Below are 22,580 nucleotides of genomic sequence, written 5' to 3'. Positions count from 1 at the left end.
TGTGAGTTGCCATTTCCTTTGGTCAACTGCAAATACAAAATGAAATTAGAAAGTGTGTTGCCAGATTATGGTGTGACTGACTGTGCTATTAGGCTAATTTTAGGCCTGAGCTCCCTGTTATTGGGAACCTTACAGGTGTGTCTGAATACTGATCTCCTTAGCTCTTCAGGTAGCTGGGTCTGGTCTTGGGCAGTCAGCTTACAGTGCAGGCAGCTGTAAGCTGACTGCTTACAGGGAGCTTCCATTAAGCTCCCTGTGCTTTACATGTACTATAAGTTTGTGTATGCTTTGATGTGCAAAATCTTGGGAAGCTCAGCATTAGTCAGTAGGCTGGATTTGTTTTAAAATTACCAGTTAGTCTGAAAAAAGATTCATTTTAGAAGCAGCTCTACCGGCAGTATAAGAGGGAGTGCTCTACTGGACCACTTCAGAAGCCATCCTCAAATCTACATAAGAAAAGATAAAAAATTCTGAAGGATGGCTCTCTTGAAAAATAAATATGACAGTGTGGAGATAAAGAAGGTTTTCGTAAAGACGTTAAAATTGAGTTTAGAACTTTTTTTTATTATTAATATTTTATTGAAGGATAATTGCTTTACAGAATTTTGTTGTTTTCTGTCAAACCTCAACATGATAAAACATGTTGAATAGAATTGATTAATACAAAATTGGAAATTTGGACTGGAAACGGAACTGGGGGTATGGAGGGCCAGCTTTGAAGTTCTGTACTGATCTTTGGCTCCTCAGGTGTCAGCGCCCCTACCTCCATATCATTCAGGGGTCAACTGTATGACCCCTATCAATTTTATTTTTTAAATCTGTTAAAGTCTGAGAGCACACTGCTTTGTATATTTAGTAAAAGCAAAAAAAGACAAACTGTCTTAATTTCCTGAAATTTTTTGAAATCTGAAATAACTGGAATTTATACGTGATATACCATTTCTAACTAGCAAATAATGGGGGAATTTTTTTTTTTTAACTATAGATGAAGATCGACTTTCTAGAAGGAAGAGTATTGTGGACACCGTATCCATTCAGGTGGATATTTTACCCAACAGCATTCCTTCTGATGATGTGGTAAGTTGCTGAAAGTTTATGACCAAGTACTACTGTCTTGAGATAGACATCAGTCAATTTGAAAGAGCTTTTTGCCCCTCTGCACTTTTAGAAGCAAATACAACTCTAAATTATTCCTAAATAAAATTGTTAGTAGATGTTAATTTGATTTAGCCTTGAACTTGTAATTTACAATTTATTTTACTGAATTCATTTCAGATACTTACAAAGATAAATAAATTTAATATTAAGTGTTATGGTATCACTGCTTTTCACATTGTAGTAAAAGAAACCATAGAACTAAGCTTTTTTAATAAGTAAGAATTTATATAAGGCCTGTTATTAAATAAATAGGCCCTCTAATCCTATTTATTTTAAAAGATTTATGAAACATAAGTTGTGAGAATAAATGGGATTATACACTCTCAAGTGAAGCCAAATACCCACTACTTTTAGAAAGTTTCAAAATTTCACCTATGAGAGAATTTTTTAAATCATTTTGGAAAGTAAATATAACATTTAATATAGGCTAAGCTTTATCAGTGACCTGTGTACTCTTGAAGGACTTATTTGAAATATCATAGATTTAATGTTCTCCTCCTGTTTCAATAGAGCACAAGAGTGTACCCTCCTGAGTTATAGGAAGAAAAAGCAGCCAGTATTCTCTAGGACTTATCCACACAAATCAGCAGAGAATTTTTTGATAGTCAAGTAAAAGTGCCGATGTGCCAGCATGTCAAGTCAGCCTCCTCCTTGTGGTTTATCCATTGTTTGCTTCCTAGGTATTTCATTATTTCTCTTGGTACAGTATAAATGATTAAAAGAATATCCATATAAGAAAAGGGGAAGGAAATTGTCTGAATTTATGCTTTCTCAGCCTCCTCTCTCCCTCCTGCTTCCAAACCCTGTCAGTTAATTTGTGTGCAGGATTTAAAAGTATTTGGTGGCCAGGGTACAGCCAATTAATTTATATCTTTCAAGGTTTTTGACTCCCTCTTACGTAGAATAACCAGTTTCATAAAGAAATTACCTTCAGAGCATTGGAGTAGTTTGAATAAGCTGTTAGTGTTCATTTTGGAACTTGGGGCCTTGAGGTTGGTTTAAAGTTTTCTTACCAATTTAAGACTCAAGAAAAATCATCTTCCCTAAATTTCACCTCTTCAAAGCCATTTTAATTTTTATACTCATTATTAGCAAGGAGGATGCCTTGCTAACTCTATCTTTAATGATTATGAACTTGCTGATAATACCTTTGGAGGGAAGAAATTCATCCAAAGCCTTAGTTTATATGTGTCAAGAGTGCAGTCTGTTTTACTGACTGGAATTTTTCCCTTTGCCTTTTGTTGACCATTTTTATTTCTCCTAAAAATACATATATAGCACTTCAAACTGTTGCAGAGGGTCAGTTTATTTTAATAAAATGAACCGAAACGAAATTTGCTTGAAGACTTAGTATAGGAGGAAGATTCTTGAGCATGAATTTTACATTAAAAGTTCACTAATACATTTGTTAAATTATTAAAGATCGCTTTTGTTTTATCTTTGCTATAACTGTAAATCCTAAGTCAAATACACCTCACTCTGAGTATTTGAAAAATTAAGTACAGTTTTTAGTTGAGTGCATTGGAGTTTCAAACTCATTTACCATTGTGGTACCTAATTTTGTGTATTAGGAATGGTTGTTCAGATACCAGAAGACAGAATGATGGTACCTTCTAGGCTAAAACCAGGTAATTTCATTGTGTGGACAGGAGAGATTTTCATCAGTTAGGTATTCACCAGTTAATGATGTAACAAAATATCAAACTGAGAATATGTATATTTGTTAACAGTGAATCAAATTAAAAACTGCTCATTTGAAAAATCATTATTTCATCAAAATTATGTGAAATTATATATACAGAATCCCATATAGTCCTCAGATATATGGCACCCCACTCCAGTACTCCTGCCTGGAAAATCCCATGGACGGAAGAACCTGGTAGGCTGCAGTCTGCTGGGGACCAGCCCCAGCTGATCCAGGGTATTCGAAGGAGAGACGGCCTAGGCGACTATTTATATGCTAATTAGAGATATAGAGAACAATAGAATGAGGATAGCTCAGTAGGAAAATTCAGTGGAGAAGAGAAGCTGAGTAGCTTGGTTTACGCGGGAGACCAATAAAACTTCAAGACAAGAAGTTTGCACCACTTACGTAGGCCGCAGGCGCCCTCTCGAATAGGGGAAGGTGCCTCACCCTAGACACCTTCTCGAGTGGGTCTTAGAAGCCCAGGCATAATTAGCGTGGTGGGTTCCGCGCTCCAGATGGAGACTCAGCTGGAAGTTAAAGGGAAGAATGACATGGGGAGACCAAGCGCTGGTGAACAAGGCCCATAGCTTTATTTTTAACAGGGGCTTTTATACCCTAAGTTACACATAGAGGATAATAGGGGATGCAAAGTCAGCAGTCTTTGGTTCTTATCAAAAACCAAGGTTTCTTTCCTGCAAATTTATCGTATACAAATGGTTTAGGTGATTTACATCATCTTCTGGCCAGAAGGCCTACTAACATTTTATGACTCTTGACAAGGACTTATCAACAAAGACTTATTTTCTCTAAGAGTAATTATTTTAAGGTTTGGCACCATCTTCCAAAGATAAAATTGCATTCCTATAGGGCGGATGTGTAATGGGTTTACAACAAAGAAAGAATTTATTACCTTAAGGGTCTAAAGTTACTAACACCAAGGCCACTACTTATTTTTTACTATATACCAACTATTAATTAATACACATTCAAGGATACAATTCAGGGGATGTGAAAACTTGGCAACAAGCATTGACTCATCAATGAAATCCTTTACTAGTTTATTCTGACAGTTTTTAACTCTCTGAGAGGCTCTAAGCTATTTGAATATCTTAAGCTTCCCGTGCCTCTGGAGGCTAGGAGACTGTAAACAATCGTATGCATAGCTGCAGGAGTCCGAGTAAACTTGTCAGGCGAGTTAGAGAGCCATCTGAGGGGTTTGGATTTAAACACTCCTAATTGCCCAGGAACTTTATTAATTGGAGCTGTAAGTTAACTCTTTGACAGGGAGAGAGCGAGATGGTGGTAGGGGACAGCCCCTAGTAAAGTCAGAGGTGAGAGCACAAAGCAATAAAGTAGGCAGACTCTGGTTTTTTGGGGGAAAATGCTCGAGAATATCCGGGGGGACTCCTGAGGCTCGATCCCGCCTTTGCATATGCCGAGCCTCCTTCCTCATGACCTTTGTCATGAGCAGAATGCCTCACCGGCTCCCCGCATCAGTGCATGGGATTGCTGAGGGTCGGACATGACTGAGCGACTTCACTTTCACTTTAGAGCTTGTAACTTTTTTTTTAATGTTGGTTAGATGGAGATCATAGCAAAACTTTGGTTTTCCCCTAGATACAGCTCAGCTTTTTACTAATCTATTAAAATACCTGGTCCATTTGTAGTATGTCAGTTCTAACATTTGCAATTCAAGTTTTAGCCCACTGTGAATCCTTAGTGAACTTCTCCTAAAAATTGCCCTGTATGTGTATAAAGATACTTAAAGTATTCAGGAAGATAAATGACTAAAATAGAATAGAGATATATCTGCTTCCTGAAATTAAACAATCAGCTTGACTAATAGAATAAAGCACCACAGGCATGACTCTCTGATCTCTGGTGCTTACTGAGCCCCATCAGCATGACTGATACGCATAATGAATATAAGTAAAACCTGAAATCGTGACTTAGTTCTTCTCTCAAAAAGATAATAGTCAGTGCTTAATTATTTGGGGGAATGGATGGGGAGTTATACGTGTTAAATTTGGAGTACAAATTAAATTTTTTATACAAAATTAAGTCACTGGTCGGCTGAGAAGAATTGTCACTTTTTCTAGGACAAATCGCAGAGATCTTTTTATACATACATACATACTCCTGCCTTTTCCCCAAGTACAACTGAAGGAACCTATATATGTGCTAACAAAACAAGAAGGCACTCATCAGTGAAAGTGATGTGACAGCTAGTCTGGTTGGAAAAAGGTGAATAGCAGATTTTACACAGGCTCAAGGGCATTGTACAGTGTAAGCGAGAGTTACGGGTCATACGTAAGGCCAAAGTCATAAAGAGTAAAGGAATGTTGAAACTCCTCCAAAAGCCTGCCTTTGCACCATTTCCCAATAACTGCAACACAACCATTGTTTTCTGTAGACTTGGAACAGACTGGTTTGCTTAAACACCAAATGAAGTAGGTGGCTTGTATTTAGCAGCTGCTACTGCTGAGTCGCTTCAGTTATGTCCAACTCTGTGCGACCCCAAAGACTGCAGCCCACCAGGCTCCCCTGTCCCTGGGATTCTCCAAGCAAGAACACTGGCGTGGGTTGCCATTTCCTTCTCCAATGCATGAAAGTGAAAAGTGAAAGTGAAGTCTCTCAGTCGTGTCCGACTCTTCACGACCCCATGGACTGCAGCCCACCAGGCTCCTCCGTCCATGGGATTTTCTAGGCAAGAGTACTGGAGTGGGGTGCCATTGCCTTCTCCATACTTTGTATGAAAAATATGAATCATTAAACATTAGTAGAAAGAAATTCCTCTTTTTTTTAAAAAAAGAAAATTCACAAAAGGCAGGAATGGGAGACAAGATTGAAGCCAAGTTATAGAACATTTCATCCCCAGGCCGAGGGCTTCATGTGTACTCCGATAGGAAATGGCAACACTTTGAAAGTTTGGTAGTGTCATTGTCAAAGCTGGGCTTTCGTAAAAAGATTCTCAGAAGTGTGACTAAGCTACATTGGAAAGAAGAGACCGGCTGTAGAGAGGCCAAATAGAGACCCCTGTGGTAGTTTGCACTGAGGGTGAAGCGGGTTTTGGGTAGCCAGGCTGGAGACGGGGGAGAGGACCGGCAAGGCCCACAGAGGAACTCGGAGGAAGGAGGCAAAAACAGGAGGGAGACTGAGTGACTTGAGAGGTTTCCATGCTGAGGAACGCATCATCATTCTCTGAGGAAAACAAACGAGTTATTAGATAAAGTCCTTTAGCTTTTCATCCACCCAAAATTGAACAGGTAATAGGTAAAAGTTCTGTGTAACAAGGATCCTGGCCTTCTGGCTTCTCCTGTGTTCTTTCTCCTGTGGTCTAATCGTTTATCAAAAGTCTAAAAGTCTTAACCAGTTCTAAGAACAACTTTGAAGTGCTAGATTGCTTCTAGGTACAAATAATTGACCAGCCAGAGCCTAATCTTGTATATCTGCTCCAAATATCTAGACCAAAGCAACTGAAGATCTCCGAGTTTAATCTGACTTCAACTAGAAATATGAACCTTCAGTAGAAAAACTGAGGTAGTGAAACTCTTGCTGCTTGATTTCCAGCTAAAGCCTTTGTATTACAGAGAAGCTAAGGTGCAAAGCATGAAGCCCTTTGCTTTCATTAGTCTTTCTGCCTTAGACTTAGCAAAAGGAAGCTCATGAGCTAAAATTAGGGATGCCCAGAGTCCAAGGCAAGTATTCATGTATCATTTCTTAACTTTTATTGAGATACTATAATAAGTGGATATATTATTCCTCCTGAAAATGTGTTAGTGCCACAAAAAGTATTCCTGACTTTATATAGTATTCCTGACTTTGTTTATGTAGCACAAACGTCTCAAAACAGGAGAGATTTGAAAACTTCAAGTTAAAGGGTGTTTTCTGGATAATCAGACTTGGTGGTTGACCTTAAAAGATCCAGAATATGATTATTTTAAGATGTTGGTTAACTGTACTCATTGAACACTTCCCAAAGTAGTGATTCTTGCTTTTAAACTATTCAGAGTTTCTGATTATTTCATTTTTGATTTGTAAACATATGTGGTACCAAAATTATAGAGAGTATAGAATACTTAGTTCTCATTTATTACACAGCTGAAGCTGCATTTATACATAATCTCTGCCTTGACTGTTAGTTGGGTTGCCTTAAAGGGTGCTAGTTCTGCCAGCCCAGCATCAATCTGTAACCTGTTTGGGGAACCACTGTGCTAGGCTATTGTTAAAACAAATGAAAACGTGATGATTATTTGATACTGTGGAGTATAATCATGAATCCAGCCAACACAAAGAAGAGAAAATATTTGTAAAAGGTCTTAGATGACTTGTAACTAGGTGAGGGTGTCATTTATATTGACCTTTCTAAACCCTCTATTTTACTTAAAATCACTTTTCTCTAGGTTAGTAACACGGAAGAAATCACCTTTGAAGCACTGAAGAAAGCAATTGGTAAGATTTTTGCTTGTTAGCTTCCCTAGTATTTTACTAGCTTCTTCTTCTTCTTCTTTTTTTTTTTTTTACTGGCTTCTCTTTATCTCAGTACTTGTTTAGATGCTGGAATTACCAGAGGCAACATGGCAAATGTATACACTGTTGATTTCTCTATAGATACAGTATCCGTTTATTAGCTTGCACTCTTCAGGTCTTTGTGGCTGTGCTGTCTTGTCCTGGATGAGTATCCTCCTCTGTCCAGACTGCATTTCCTGGAGCTGTGACAGCATCACTGTGTATCTGAGTGTCACCCTTATATGGTGGCAGCATGCAGGCTGCACGAATTTGTGAGAGGCAGTCAATGTATTTCCTTTTTTTTTTTTTTTTTTTTCTAATTTTATTTTATTTTTAAATTTTACATAATTGTATTAGTTTTGCCAAATATCAAAATGAATCCGCCACAGGTATACACGTGTTCCCCATCCTGAACCCTCCTCCCTCCTCCCTCCCCATACCATCCCTCTGGGTCGTCCCAGTGCACTAGCCCCAAGCATCCAGTATCGTGCATCGAACCTAGACTGGCAACTCGTTTCTTACATGATATTTTACATGTTTCAATGCCATTCTCCCAAATCTTCCCACCCTCTCCCTCTCCCACAGAGTCCATAAGACTGTTCTATACATCAGTGTCTCTTTTGCTGTCTCGTACACAGGGTTATTGTTACCATCTTTCTAAAGTCCATATATATGCGTTAGTATACTGTATTGGTGTTTTTCTTTCTGGCTTACTTCACTCTGTATAATAGGCTCCAGTTTCATCCACCTCATTAGAACTGATTCAAATGTATTCTTTTTAATGGCTGAGTAATACTCCATTGTGTATATGTACCACAGCTTTCTTATCCATTCATCTGCTGATGGACATCTAGGTTGCTTCCATGTGCTGGCTATTATAAACAGTGCTGCGATGAACATTGGGGTACACGTGTCTCTTTCCCTTCTGGTTTCCTCAGTGTGTATGCCCAGCAGTGGGATTGCTGGATCATAAGGCAGTTCTATTTCCAGTTTTTTAAGGAATCTCCACACTGTTCTCCATAGTGGCTGTACTAGTTTGCATTCCCACCAACAGTGTAAGAGGGTTCCCTTTTCTCCACACCCTCTCCAGCATTTATTATTTGTAGACTTTTGGATCGCAGCCATTCTGACTGGTGTGAAATGGTACCTCATAGTGGTTTTGATTTGCATTTCTCTGATAATGAGTGATGTTGAACATCTTTTCATGTGTTATCAAGACAGTATGGTACTGGCACAAAGACAGAAATATTGATCAATGGAATAAAATATAAAGCCCAGAGATAAATCCACACACATATGGACACCTTATCTTTGACAAAGGAGGCAAGAATATACAATGGATTAAAGACAATCTCTTTAACAAGTGGTGCTGGGAAATCTGGTCAACCACTTGTAAAAGAATGAAACTAGACCACTTTCTAACACCATTCACAAAAATGAACTCAAAATGGATTAAAGATCTAAACGTAAGACCAGAAACTATAAAACTCCTAGAGGAGAACATAGGCAAAACACTCTCCGACATACATCACAGCAGGATCCTCTATGACCCACCTCCCAGAATATTGGAAATAAAAGCAAAAATAAACAAATGGGACCTAATTAACCTTAAAAGCTTCTGCACATCAAAGGAAACTATTAGCAAGGTGAAAAGACAGCCTTCAGAATGGGAGAAAATAATAGCAAATGAAGCAACCGACAAACAACTAATCTCAAAAATATACAAGCAACTCCTACAGCTCAACTCCAGAAAAATAAACGACCCAATCAAAAAATGGGCCAAAGAACTAAATAGACATTTCTCCAAAGAAGACATACAGATGGCTAACAAACAAATGTATTTCCTTTTATTGGAGATGGGCAGATGAAAATTCTGAAAATTATGTAGAGTCATTTTTAGTGGGCATACAGCAGCGTAATTAGAGGTGTGTTTCTAATGGGGTAGGAGAAAGGAGCTGGCAGAAATTGTCAGTAGGCATTATCACATTAATTCTTGCTATATAATCAGTGAGAACGCTGAAACAGAGAAATTAACAAATTTCCTGAGAGCACATAGCTAGTAAATACCAGAGCCAAATCTCATACCCATGTCTGACTGACTCTAATCTTTCCACTTATCTTTGCATAAAATAATACTCTTGATTTTTCTCCTTTGGCCTTTCTGGAAATAAATTTTACCTCATATAATTTGCCTCTTTTAAAATTTTTTGAATGATTCCTTCAATTAAGTATTAATATAAATTCCTGGTGGCTAATGATGCTCTGAATTTATTTCTAACTGGTAAAGCAATGGAGCATGGAAATTGACTTTCACTATAGAGAGTGGAAATTGGCTCTTGATTTTAAGAAATATTAGAATAAGAGCATCATTATCAAGGGACATGAAACACTCTGGTGCCCATCATACATGAAATAAAATCTGACCTTTTTCAGCTTAATCTTATAGAGGATTTTTTTTCTTACTGTAATATGACATCAGATTTGTCAAAATAAAATTGAATTTCAGTTCAGTTCAGTCACTCAGTCATGTCCAACTCTTTGCAACCCCATGAATCGCAGCACGCCCGGCCTCCCTGTCCATCACCAACTCCCGGAGTTCACTCAGACTCACATCCATCAAGTCAGTGATGCCATCCAGCCATCTCATCCTCTGTCATCCTCCTGCCTTCTCCTCCTGCCCCCAATCCCTCCCAGCATCAGAGTCTTTTCCAGTGGGTCAACTCTTCGCATGAAGTGGCCAAAGTACTGGAGTTTCACCTTGAGCATCATTCCTTCCAAAGAAATCCCAGGGCTGATCTTCAGAATGGACTGGTTGGATCTCCTTGCAGTCCAACAGACTCTCAAGAGTCTTCTCCAACACCACAGTTCAAAAGCATCAATTCTTCAGCGCTCAGCCTTCTTCACAGTCCAACTCTCACATCCATACATGACCACAGGAAAAACCATAGCCTTGACTAGACAAACCTTTGTTGGCAAAGTAATGTCTCTGCTTTTGAATATGCTATCTAGGTTGGTCATAACTTTCCTTCCAAGGAGTAAGCGTCTTTTAATTTCATGGCTGCAGTCACCATCTGCAGTGATTTTGGAGCCCAGAAAAATAAAGTCTGACACTGTTTCCACTGTTTCCCCATCTATTTCCCATGAAGTGATGGGACCGAATGCCATGATCTTCGTTTTCTGAATGTTGAGCTTTAAGCCAACTTTTTCACTCTCCTCTTTCACCTTCATCAAGAGGCTTTTTAGTTCCTCTTCACTTTCTGCCATAAGGGTGGTGTCATCTGCAAATCTGAGGTTATTGATATTTCTCCCGGCAATCTTGATTCCAGCTTGTGCTTCCTCCAGCCCAGCATTTCTCATGATGTATTCTGCATATAATTTAAATAAGCAGGGTGACAATATACAGCCTTGACATACTCCTTTTCCTATTTTGAACCAGTTTGTTGTTCCATGTCCAGTTCTAACTGTTGCTTCCTGACTTGCATATAGGTTTCTCAAGAGGCAGGTCAGGTGGTCTGGTATCCCATCTCTTTCAGAATTTTCCAGTTTATTGTGATCCACACAGTCAAAGGCTTTGAATTTACTAAGCAATTTTTAAACACCTATTATATATAAGATACTTTGAGACATTTAAATATTAATAAGGCATGTTGAGGAATTTACAGTTTGACAGTGTTGTCAGAGTATCTTTGGTCCCCTGGAGTCCCAGGGGAAACTCTTTCAAGAGATCCTCAAGTCCAGAAGTATTTTCTGCATAACACTAGGACATAGTTTGCTTCTCTGCTGCATGTACTAACATGAATGAAGGCAGTGGCCTCAAACTCATCTGATGGTCATCGCATTCTTTGATGCCACATACTCCCAGTTATTTAGAGGATCTGCAGAAGTCAGTGGAGCAGTATTCCAGATGACCACTGCACGATGTTACAGAACCATGCATGAGTAGAACTCTATTCAAAGTGTAAAACAGACCAGTAGATGTTACTATAACCAATTGTAAAAAGTTCATTAATAAAGTTTCAGATTCCATATTGCAACTAACTTTACCACTTGTCAAATTTTATTGTAGAAGAAATAGCTACAATTCTGTGAAAAGGCTATTGAATTACTCTTTCCCAACATATCAGTACATGCTTGTGTGAGTTTAGTTTTTCTTTATTTTCAACCAAAATAACATATTGCAACGCATTGAATGTTTGCAGATAGAATCCAGCTGCCTTCTATTAAGTCAGACATTAAAGGGATTTGCAAAAATATAAAACAGCGCCATTCTCTTCACTAAATTTTCACTTTAGAAAATATGGTTATTTTTTCATTAAACAAATCTTTATGTTAACGTACAGTGGTTTGAGTTTTTGATGAATTTAATGAATATTTTTAAAGTCTCATTTTTATATTATAATACAGAAATTATCAAGTGATATAACACATAAAGGAGTCTTGAAACCAGAAAGTTTGAGAACTGCTGGACAGATTTGCCGCCTGCAGGCCAAATTTGGGTGGAAGCGTTATTTTCAGAAATTGAATTTGAATAAAGCCCTGAGATAGATGTTCAGCTTGCCCAAGTCTGTTTTTCTTACCTCTTTTACTGACCTAATTTAAAACATTTGTTTCGTGCCTGGCCTCTGGCACATTTAAGCTTGTGACCCTGGGCCAGTGAACACTAGAGATGTGATTGTAATTCTGTATTACATTCATTCAGAAGAAGTACATAAAGTCTACAACTTTGTTAGCCTGACACAATTTCAGAGGGAAAAAAAAAAAGACCTATTTCCTTTTTACATGCTACTTCCCCTTTTTTAAACTAGCTAATTTTGTACCTGAAGAGCAGCTTTGTTTTAAGAACCTTGAACAGAGTGTGTTTTGCCTTATGAAATTGTTGACTCACTGGGTTGTTAAAGTAGACCATCAATAACTAAACCATTAATTAGCCTTCTTTCAAATTGTTAAGCAAATAGACACAGTTAGTATATCAGTAGTATCAAAAAGACAGACCTTTTATTGTTTTATAATCTTTGACCAGACCACACATCATTTTAAGATAAAAACAATCCCTTTTCAAATTATGGAAGATTAAAAAAAAAAAAATTATGGAAGATAAATGGAAAAGATTAAACCAATATGGTTCCACTTGACCATATCTAGATTTCAGTCATGCCATTCATTATCAGATTTAGAAGACTTTTTATTTAGTACCTCATATGTGCAAAGGCATGATTATAAATAAAATAATCATTCTTCAGGAAGGGCCTTGAGGTTGCTTGACTTGTAGGAAGTTGTGCTTCTGCTTATTTTGGTAAGAGGGACAAAGATAGTCTATGAAAAAGGGTTTTGTGCAGTGTAATTTTGAAGTTTTTTGTGTCCGCTTTCTGGCCTCAACTAAGACATTTCAGGGATGTTACACGTTTTGCTTTTTTCCCTAAACAAGTAGTCCTGTAAATTACCCTTATTTTTTATGCATAGATCATTTGTTCTTAGGATCATTGGCAATGTTCTATAAAATTCTGTATTCCTTTTAATGGGTTTTTTTTTTTTAACATTTATATAGATACCAGTGGAATGGAAGAACAGGAAAAGGAAAAGAGGCGTCTAGTGATAGAGAAATTCCAGAAAGCACCTTTTGAAGAAATAGCAGCACAGTGTGAATCCAAAGTAAGTGAGCACATAGTGGAGGCGGTGGGGTGGAGTTTGATTTTTGTTGGAGCTTTTCATGGTAACTGATGGGTAAATTCTAAGATTTAGGCAGGTCAATAGAATCCACAAGGGAGTAGATGGAATAGGGACAGAAAACTGAAGATGTAGCTATGAAGCCTTAAATAATGTCTTTGTGCAGTATGAGCTGATTGAAATAGCAGATCCCAAATTAAATGTTAATGATTTTTGTTGCTTTGAAATTTTTTTTGCAGTGGTTTTCAGTGGTTTTGCTGTAGGTGTTTTGTTCTGTGTGTATATCAATTTGTTTTTACTAGTGAGACTAGGAAAGGAATGAAGAGAAACTTCACATTAAATTTCAGTGTATGAGACAGATAAAATCAAAACAGTAAACATTCTGTACCGTCAGCTTAACAGTTACAGTTATGCTTTGTCCTTTAAATCACTTGTGTTCTTAACATACGGACGTTGCGAAAGTAATAGATCCATTGTTAACATTTGTTTTTTCTCCTTGTAGGCAAATTTGCTTCACGATAGACTTGCTCAAATATTGGAACTCACCATACGGTAAGGGTTTTGGTACTACAAGATGAATAAAACAACAAATAAAAACTATTAGACCTCTGTAAATTTCTAGCTTTTAAGTAATTCTGCTTTTCATTTAGAGTAAACCCAAGATCATATAGATATCTTTGTCTTAGTAGTTTTTCTGTTTACTGGATAGTCTGATACCGTTTCTTAAAGTTTTTCTAGCTTTCCTTTTTAGATTACTTAATTCCTTTAAAATGGTTCTATAAAGACAGGCTTCCCTGATGGTTCAGTCAGTAAAGACTGCCTGCAATGCAGGAGACCTCAGTTCAATCCCTAGGTCGGAAAGATCCCCTGGAGAAGGAAATGGCAACGCACTCCAGTATTCTTGCCTGGAAAATCACATGGACAGAGGAGCTTGGCAGGCCACAGTCCATGGGTCACAAAGAGTCAAACACGACTTAGCAATTAACCACCTTATGGACATTTGAGTAATTGGAAGACTCTTATTCTAGTGATATGTTTAACAAGGTAGTTTCTCAGATTTAATCATTTTGACGTACAGAAACTACTGTTTTGTATAGTTCAACCTCATCATTCTTCTAGGGCCATAACAATTCTGCCTCTGCAGATGGCTCACTTGAATTATCAAACATAAATTGAATTTTCCTAGGTTATGTCTATTTGAGTCCTGTTATTAGTTATAGTTGGTCCTCCATATCCACGGGTTCTGCATATTCAAATTCAACCAACAGTGGTCAGAAATATTTAGGGGGAAAAAAGATCCCAGAAAGTTCCAAAAAACCAAAGCTTGAATTTGCTGCATGCTGACAACTACTCCGTAACATTTACATTGTATTAGATGTTATAAATAACCTAGATATGATGTAAACTGCCAGGGAAGATATGTTGTATAGGTCCCATGCCAGTACTGCTCCACTTTATATAAGGGACTTGAGCACCCAAGGATTTTGCTGTCTGTGGGTGGTCCTGAAACCAAACCCCTGTGTACACCGTTGAGCAATTGTATTTTATGCTCTGCAAACATAAGGTATCCAACATGGGTTATTCTGTGTCTGTTATGAAGTGATGAAGCACATCAGAGAGGGAGGGAAAACTCAAGGTTCCATCTGAAGAATGAATTTGTGCATATTATTAGGTTGACTCCAGTGTGGAGACTGCTCTGTGTGCTTCTGAGATTTTTTTTTCCTACATCTTTTATATTTTCAGCTTGATTGAATCAGTTTTGCATCAAACCTTGTATCCTATAAATAGAATAAACAGGTAGATGCTCAGTTGACTTGCTTTTTTTCCCCCAGCCTTTTTACTGCCTTCCTATGCAAGGCACCTTTTCGTCAGTGTAACATCTCATTCCAGGCATTAACCACCATGCCACCCCCTACTAAGCTGCGAATCACTCATTTATAAAAGTTCAGAACAGAGAATCAGACTAAACTGTGCAGTATGCTGTATTCCTTAGATTCAGTGAAAATTGCTAGGTGTGGGCACTTATACACAGCCTATAAGTTTAGTGCTTCTCTGTGTATAGGAAGGTGCAAGGATCTGGGCTCATTGAAATTGTTCCTGGAATATGCACCTTGGCTGTGGGGCCAGTGTCTAATTAATAGAATGCTTCCCATTTCTCCCCATCCTGAATCCCCCTTAGGGCGTACCATTGTGGGAAACGGCAGTGGCTGATGGCTTGACCTTGTAGGATGCGAATGGCAGGCAACATTCCCTGTGTACAGAATCTTTGTTGCCTGTTAGTTCTAATAATAAATACCTACCTGCTTTGTATCTGTTGTTTTTGCTAATCCTCACCACAGTCCTGAAAAGTTAGGTAGATGCTGTGTTTTTTTATTTTCCAGGTAAAGACACTGAGGCTTAGAGAAGTAAAGTAACTTGCAGAAGTTTATCCAGCTAGTGAGTGGAAATAATCGAAATTCAAATTTATAACGCATGTTCTTGACAAGAAATATTGCTAGCGACCTCTATGTTACATTTAATCCCACTATCATAACTATGTGGGTGTAGTATTTTAGAATAAGTATTATGACTAACTTTTTCATTGGTACTGCAACTACTGCTAATAATTTGCATTTATTAAACCTTATTGCTACTAGTTATTTATTGAAAACTTGTGGTATTCTGGGCACTCTGCTGAGTGCATTCTTTTATTTAGTATTTACATCACATTTTAAAAATATGTAGTGATTATTTTTACTTTACAAATGTAGAAACAGATTCATGTAGATGTTCGGTAATTATCCAAGGTCACCTGGTTAGGAAGTAGTAGTTCTGGGTAGTTTACATGATACAGAGAAATGAAACAGACTTCTTAGTGTATCTTCAGGGTTTTCAGTTTCTATCTGATATATTTCCTCTTGTTAATTTTCCACACTGTAACTGCCAGATAGGCTTCCCTGGTGGCTCAGTGGTAAAGAATCCACCTGCTGATGCAGGAGACACGCGATCGATCCCTGGGTCGGGAAGATCCCCTGGAGAAGGAAATGACAACCCACTCCAATATTCTTGCCTGGGAAATCCCAGAGGAGCCTGGCGGGCTACAGGCCATGGGCTCCCAAAGAGTCAGACATGACTTGGCAACTAAACAAAGCAGTCAACTACCAGACAGAGAAGAGAGTTTGTATTCTTGAGAAAAGAAACAAAATAAGCAATGTTATACCTCAGTTTCCACTGTTCCTTCATTCATTTTGACCTTATGGAAAAAAAATTACAAGAAATGCAAAGGAGCAAGAAAATACAGTAAGAATAAGTAGCCCCACAGATCAGTTATTGGAATTAGTAGATAATGATCTTAAAAGAACACACACATATCAAAGAATTTAAAGGAAAAACATAATGTATATTTTAGAAGAGAACTGGAAACTCTGAAAAAGAACCAAATTGTAGTTCAAGAACTGGGTGATACAGTATCTGAAAAAAGAAAAAATGTCATTGGATGAACTTAATAGTATATTGAACATTATAGAAGAGTCTGCATGTATTGCTCATAGTATAAAATGGTACAAATACTCTGCAAAACTTTTGAAGAAGTTTCAGTGTCTTATGAAGTTAAATATATACCTGCTTAATCCTATAATCCCATTTCTCAGTATTTACCCAGAGAAATTAGAATGTTTTAGCAGCTTTTTTCATAGTTACGAGACATCCATGAGCAGGAGAATGGAGAGACAGTAGACAAATAGTGGTGCTCATGATGCAGTGAAATATTATTCAGCAGTGAAATATTATTCAGCAGTGAAAAGGAACACATTTGGGGGGTAAACTTAAAAACTGCATCAAGCAAAACAAATCAGACATAAGAGTGTGTCTTGTATTGACCCTTTTTGTGGCTATATGGACCCTTCATATGAAATTCAAGAATAAGGGACACCAATCTTCAGTGACAGAGATCAGAACACAGTCAGTGTTGGAGGTGTGTGAGCATGTGGAGTAAGGAGAAATTGATTGAAGACACCAAGGAACTTTTTTGAATGATGAAAAGTGTCATCTTTATGATAGAGATAAGAATTAAGTAACTAATTGAGGAAAAGCATTTGTATCATATGACAAAAGATCATTTCCCAAATTGATAAGAGAAAACTATGTGAGTAGAAATACAGGCAGTAGACTCAAATAGGGAATTCATTTTAAAAGAAACACAAAATGAATACTAAGTATGTACCATTAGTAGTAACCCAAAATGTGAAAATAAGAATGAATTCCCTTTTGGCTACCAGAGTGCCAAAGATGAGAACAAGAGAGAACGATTATACCCAGTATTTATAGTGGTGAAAGAGGATGGTGCAGCCAGATGTTGAAAGAATGAATTGTGGGGATCCTGACAGTGTGTACCCATCTCAAAATTGTGAATCTACTTTGGTCCAAAAACTCTATGTGTAAGACTATAAACCAAGAAGACAGGATAAAATTATGTATATGTAAGAATAGACCTGTCAGCCTTATTTATAATAATGAAGAATGGAAATGAATGTACAGTCTTCCCATGGAAATAAGTTAATCATAATATATCTATATATTGAAATACCATGCTGTCGTCATCAAAAAACAAAGCAAGCTTATATGAATGGATATGATGTAATCCCATTGTTAAAATTATATATACCGTATTCAGAGGAGAATGTCTAGTTTAGAACTTAAAAACAGCTTAGTTCCACTGTGATCTATACCCCATGCCACCTTGCAGCTGGCCTGCAGCTCCGTCACACTGACCCCTGTGACGGCAGAGCCTTACCCTGCTGTTGGCAGGTAGTGATGGGGATGCTGTGTGAAGTGAACAGCTTTTCCACACACCTGCTGACAGTGCCTGGTTCTTCTCTTACAGCCCTCCTCCCAGCCCATCGGGAACACTGACCATTACTTCTGGGCACGCCCAATACCAGTCTGTCCCAGTCTACGAGATGAAGTTTCCAGATCTGTGTGTGTACTGAGTGGCTCATGATGACCTCAGCAGAAAGTGTAAAAACTAGGGCCAAGCTGACTTCAGGGTTTACTTTACTGAAAATTATGATGGAATTTATCTTTAACCAAATGTTTGGCATACCAGGTTAGAAATTTTGTAGCTATATGATTTATAGAGTACTTCTGAAGATGGGTTTATGCCATGTTAATTTTTTATTTTTAGGTTCCTATTGGCTTTTAAAATTGAACATATATTGGTGTCACATTAATTCATTGTTAAATAGTATATTTAAAGCCTTTCACAAACATATAATTAAAAAGTTAAGCCTTCCAGAGTTGAAGATGTATGAAGTGTCTAGTGTATTTCTTAGACATCTACGCAACTGCTTAAAATTAGAACTGCTTTTGTTTTTCTTTGTCTGCAAAAGCAAAAACATACAAATACATTAATCGTGGGGCTGCAGAACTGTCCTGTGGCTTTTTGTCCCCATGTTTTGGATGTTGTGATTGGCATCCTTTTGTTCATTCACTTCAACAATATGTGACTGTCATTCCTCAACTTGTCTATGGTCATGACATCTACTGAGTAATAGTCCTAGAACATGACCCCAAAATCCCTATGTGTCTAAGTGTCTAGTTCTTGTAATACTGTGTTTTCTGCCAAAAGTTGACCATTCTACTTGAGAGTCTTAGAACTTACCCTTGGAGTACCAAACTGTGCAATATTTTTTACATCATAAGATGTATTTAGTTTACAGACTATACTTTGAAATTACAGTAGTATTTTTGCTGTGGCTCCATTAATTAAATGAGCTATATATTTAGTATAGGAAAAAAAGACATTTAAAACAGCTACTAGTTCACCTGTGAAGAGTGTGTACATTTTAATTTCTCTTGAGAGCACATTAATTTACATTTTTATATGGTGCATTGTTTTAAATCCTCATAGTCAAAAAAATGCCCCAAATGGAGTTTTAGTTTGTAAGATTTGAACTGTAGCTTGTATGCATCTCTGTTTAGGATTCATGATATTACATTTGAAAAGAGTGCCTATGGGTTTAGCCGTTAAGTGTGCTAAAAGATCACCGGTTTAAGCTTGTGTTGATTTAATAAGCTACCAGGATTACATGTGCTGACAAACACATAGTGTTTTCTTAAAATTATGTACATTTTAGTGAATTCCATCACACGGCAAAAATGAGCAACTTTCTTTGCAGCTTTTATAAAGTTATTTTAGGACATTTTTATAAAATAGTCTGTTTATAATTCTACCTTTTCAGGTTTTTGATTCCTTTTTGCATCAAACAGTATACATATCACAGATTATGACCCAAAAAACAATTGAGTTTTAGCTTTAGCATTTGTTTAAAAAACCGTAGTGAAGAATGACATGTGTTTAGGATTATTTGGGCGCTTTCAGTAGAAACAAGATGGAACAAGTATACTCTAAATTTTTTTGAATATTTAAACAAAAGTATAGCATCTTGAAACATCTTGCAAAAGATTCTAGTCTTGGAAACCTGTCAAGCATCCATGGTGGTTTATTCAATGTAGAGAAACAAGACTTTGTTTTCCAAATAATAATGCAGTCACCACTGGGCTTAAATGGCTCCATTGCAGCTGTCACTATAACTTTAGATCTTGACCAGGCAGAAACGTTTCAGCATTTAATAGGCCAGTGTTTATGTTTTCCTTTATTTTTCCTTTTTTCTTCTGTATTTTTAAAGAAAGATATTAACTTTTGATTGTGCAAAAATCTAAGCAGGGGGACATGCAAAAACAATCATCATCCACTTGGATGTCATTTTATAGATTAACACTGTGTGCTTTTGTATGAAAAGTATATATAATTTAATAGTATAAGAAAAGGAGATATATATTCATTTGCACTCATGCAAAACAAACTTTGCTGGACACAATTTCACGTTTCTCTGTGATTTAAAAATGCATGTATAGCATGTGAAGGAAAACCATCTCAGTTAATGTTTATCACACTTTTCTTGTGGTCTGTTTGTAAACAGTTGATTTGGGTTTGGGGGGGGATTTTCTTGTTGTAGTTGTTTTTAAATCACAGTAGACTTCTGTATATGCTAGATTACTGAACTGGTCTCATTAACGATTCGTAAGAAATATGGATTGTGTCCTTGGCTTGCTATCCCTTCCAGGAGATGGCAGGAGATGGTGCAGGTCATAGGTATGCGTGCTATTTTAGTATAGCTGGTTTGGGTACTAAACGTTAGGATGTATTGAAGTTCACTGTACTGCTATATTTTTGTAGATATTTAAAACTCAATAAAAACTGTTCATCGTTCTCTCTCTGCTGTACACTGTTGCTTATATCATTCATTTTTTTCCTTGACATTGAATAGTTAACATCTAAATGTTCCTTCTGTACTTGTATTGTCTGCTTATATAGAGTCATTGGAATTAACCTGAATACACACACACACACACACACACACACACACACACACACACACTCTTCCTTAATACTTCTGAATACATTTTCTTTAAGAATCTTAATTCTGTACTTTACCAGCAGTTGACTTCCTCACAATATTTTTCTTCTGCCTGTCTGAAAAGGGGGGGACTAATTTGTTTTATTTGTGCCAATATATGTACTAAATGTAATGAATTGAGTTTTTTGTAATGTAAAAATTCACTGCAATTCATATGTAAGCAATAAAAAAAAATCTAATAACTTCTGTATAATAGCCATTCTTACAATAGCTATCACATTTATTAAACTAATCCACTGTTTGGATTCTATTAAGAATGAAGTGCGTTAGTAAAAATCAAGTTGCCAGATGGAGTCATCCTCACGTATGCGGGAAGAATCAGCTCCGTAGCTGCGGATGTGATCAGATATGGCTGAGATGAAGCTCTCAGCATGTGCCCGGAGAGCACTGTCGCCGTGTCTGCATCAGTCTTCGTGTTTGTATTTCCACCCCCACCCCTCTGCTGTATAACCCCACAAAGCCTTCCTCTCAAAAAGCATAGGTCTAGTACCGTCCGCCACCTGGCCCGCTCTCCTGCCACCCGTGGAGCTGTGCGCCACAGCCCGTGGGCTTCAGGGTCTTCCTGAGGGGTGCGGTGCAGCAGCAGGGAGCCCAGGCTCTGGGTTCAGATCCCACACTGCCACTTCCTAGCCGAGTGGCCTTCAGGAAGTGGCTCAGCTTTGAGCTCTGAAGTCTGTAAAATGCAGCTCTTAGGTTCTGCCCCTCAGAGGTTATCTGTTGAGGGGTAAGTGAATCACTTAGAAGAGGTTCGTCGTGTCATGCCTGCGTGGCACAGAGTAGGCACTCAGTCTGTTTATCATGAATGATCCTTGCATTCGCTATGCAGAGGGTCTTATTTGCTATTCAGGGATAAACTGATCTGAAATAAAAAGGAACTATTTGTAGGAATCAAGCCCTGGAAAAGGCAATAGGGTAACTGAACCCAGAGCAGAGGAGACATGGAGGGATTGACTTTTGATATGGATAAGGAACCCTGTTTTTCATCATAACAAGAAGGAAGACAAAGACGACCAATAATTCTGTAGCTTTGGTGGCAGGAAGATCAGGGCATTCCCACTGGAAAACTTCAATTTTCTCAACAGTATTAGGTGAGGCCCTTGTTAAGACAACTGGCCATATGCCTTGAGTTCCTGCATGTCTTGTGAACCAAGACACTAACCACCTTTATTCTGGACTACCTGTCTAAGGTTGCATACAGCATACAGACTTGGAACACAGAGATGGCAGGCACCCATCCGGCGATCTCCCTGGAAGGCAGGAAAGGATATCAACCGTCGGCTTGGCACCGCGACCTTTTGATTTCCTAAGGTTTTCAACCCTGTTGACTCCAGGATAGTCCACACCTTGAGAAGCTCACGAGCATGAACTAACTCCAAAGGCCCTGCTTTCCCACCTGAGGAGCAGGCAGGGACCCTGCACCATGTCACCACAGGCCACATGATTTACAGGAATCAAGAACCAAGGATGCAGTGTGAACTTAGAGTCTGTGTCCTTATCAAATACTGAGGGGGATTCTGGAGGCATTGCCTATTGCCTGATACACAGTAAGATCTCAGTAACTATGGGGAGGGTGGGAGAATAGATGATACAGTTTCAATTTTTTGTAATTCCTATTACATTCATCTGTGTCCAAAAGGGCATTTGTATCCCCCAAACTTAGAGCCACTGGGATTATCCCCTATTTTTTTTAAATCAATATTGCTAGACCCAAGACAGAGTTATCTGTTTTTTCATGGTGGCAGCTGTGGCCACTCAACATACCAGAAAGGCTGTCATATCAGCCTGGCATACATCTTTGGTGGGCTACTGGTGACCCATGTCATCTCATAAGATTGATTACACTCCTTCATATATATATATATATTTCTTTTTTTAATAGAAGGAAAAGTACCTTTCAGTGATTAGGGAGTGGAGATACTCTTTCACCCTCCATTCTTCTTTCATCTCACTCTTGCAATCTATTTGTCAGTATCCACAACATTGCTTCAAAACAAAAAACGGAACTTCCCTGGCAGTCCAGTGGTTAAGAATAAGCACTTCCATTGCAGGGGCTGCAGGTTCAGTCCCCGATCGGGAAACTAAGACCCTGCATGACACGTGGCACA

General features: G+C 38.0%; 1 protein-coding gene across 5 annotated transcripts in view; it reads left to right on the top strand.

The window, feature by feature from the left end:
* EFR3A (EFR3 homolog A) overlaps positions 1-20,657 on the top strand; it is an 88,175-nt gene extending 67,518 nt beyond the window's left edge. For 2 of the 5 annotated variants that reach the window (XM_019973737.2, XM_019973738.2), the window contains 5 exons: positions 986-1,077; positions 7,249-7,297; positions 12,900-13,003; positions 13,521-13,570; positions 17,880-20,657. In XM_019973737.2, the coding sequence (XP_019829296.2) occupies positions 986-1,077; positions 7,249-7,297; positions 12,900-13,003; positions 13,521-13,570; positions 17,880-17,985 (401 nt within the window). In that variant the 3' untranslated portion in view covers positions 17,986-20,657. Of the gene's footprint in view, positions 1-985; positions 1,078-1,668; positions 3,029-6,311; positions 6,386-7,248; positions 7,298-12,899; positions 13,004-13,520; positions 13,571-15,399; positions 15,419-17,879 lie in introns of those variants that run through there. The other 3 variants (XM_070802434.1, XR_011570483.1, XM_070802435.1) reach the window with 3 other exon arrangements.
* The last annotated feature ends 1,923 nt before the right edge of the window (positions 20,658-22,580 follow it).

Source organism: Bos indicus, chromosome 14, assembly GCF_029378745.1.
Source record: "Bos indicus isolate NIAB-ARS_2022 breed Sahiwal x Tharparkar chromosome 14, NIAB-ARS_B.indTharparkar_mat_pri_1.0, whole genome shotgun sequence".
NCBI classification, from domain to species: Eukaryota; Metazoa; Chordata; class Mammalia; order Artiodactyla; family Bovidae; genus Bos; species Bos indicus.
This window is presented reverse-complemented; position numbering and strand designations above follow the sequence as displayed.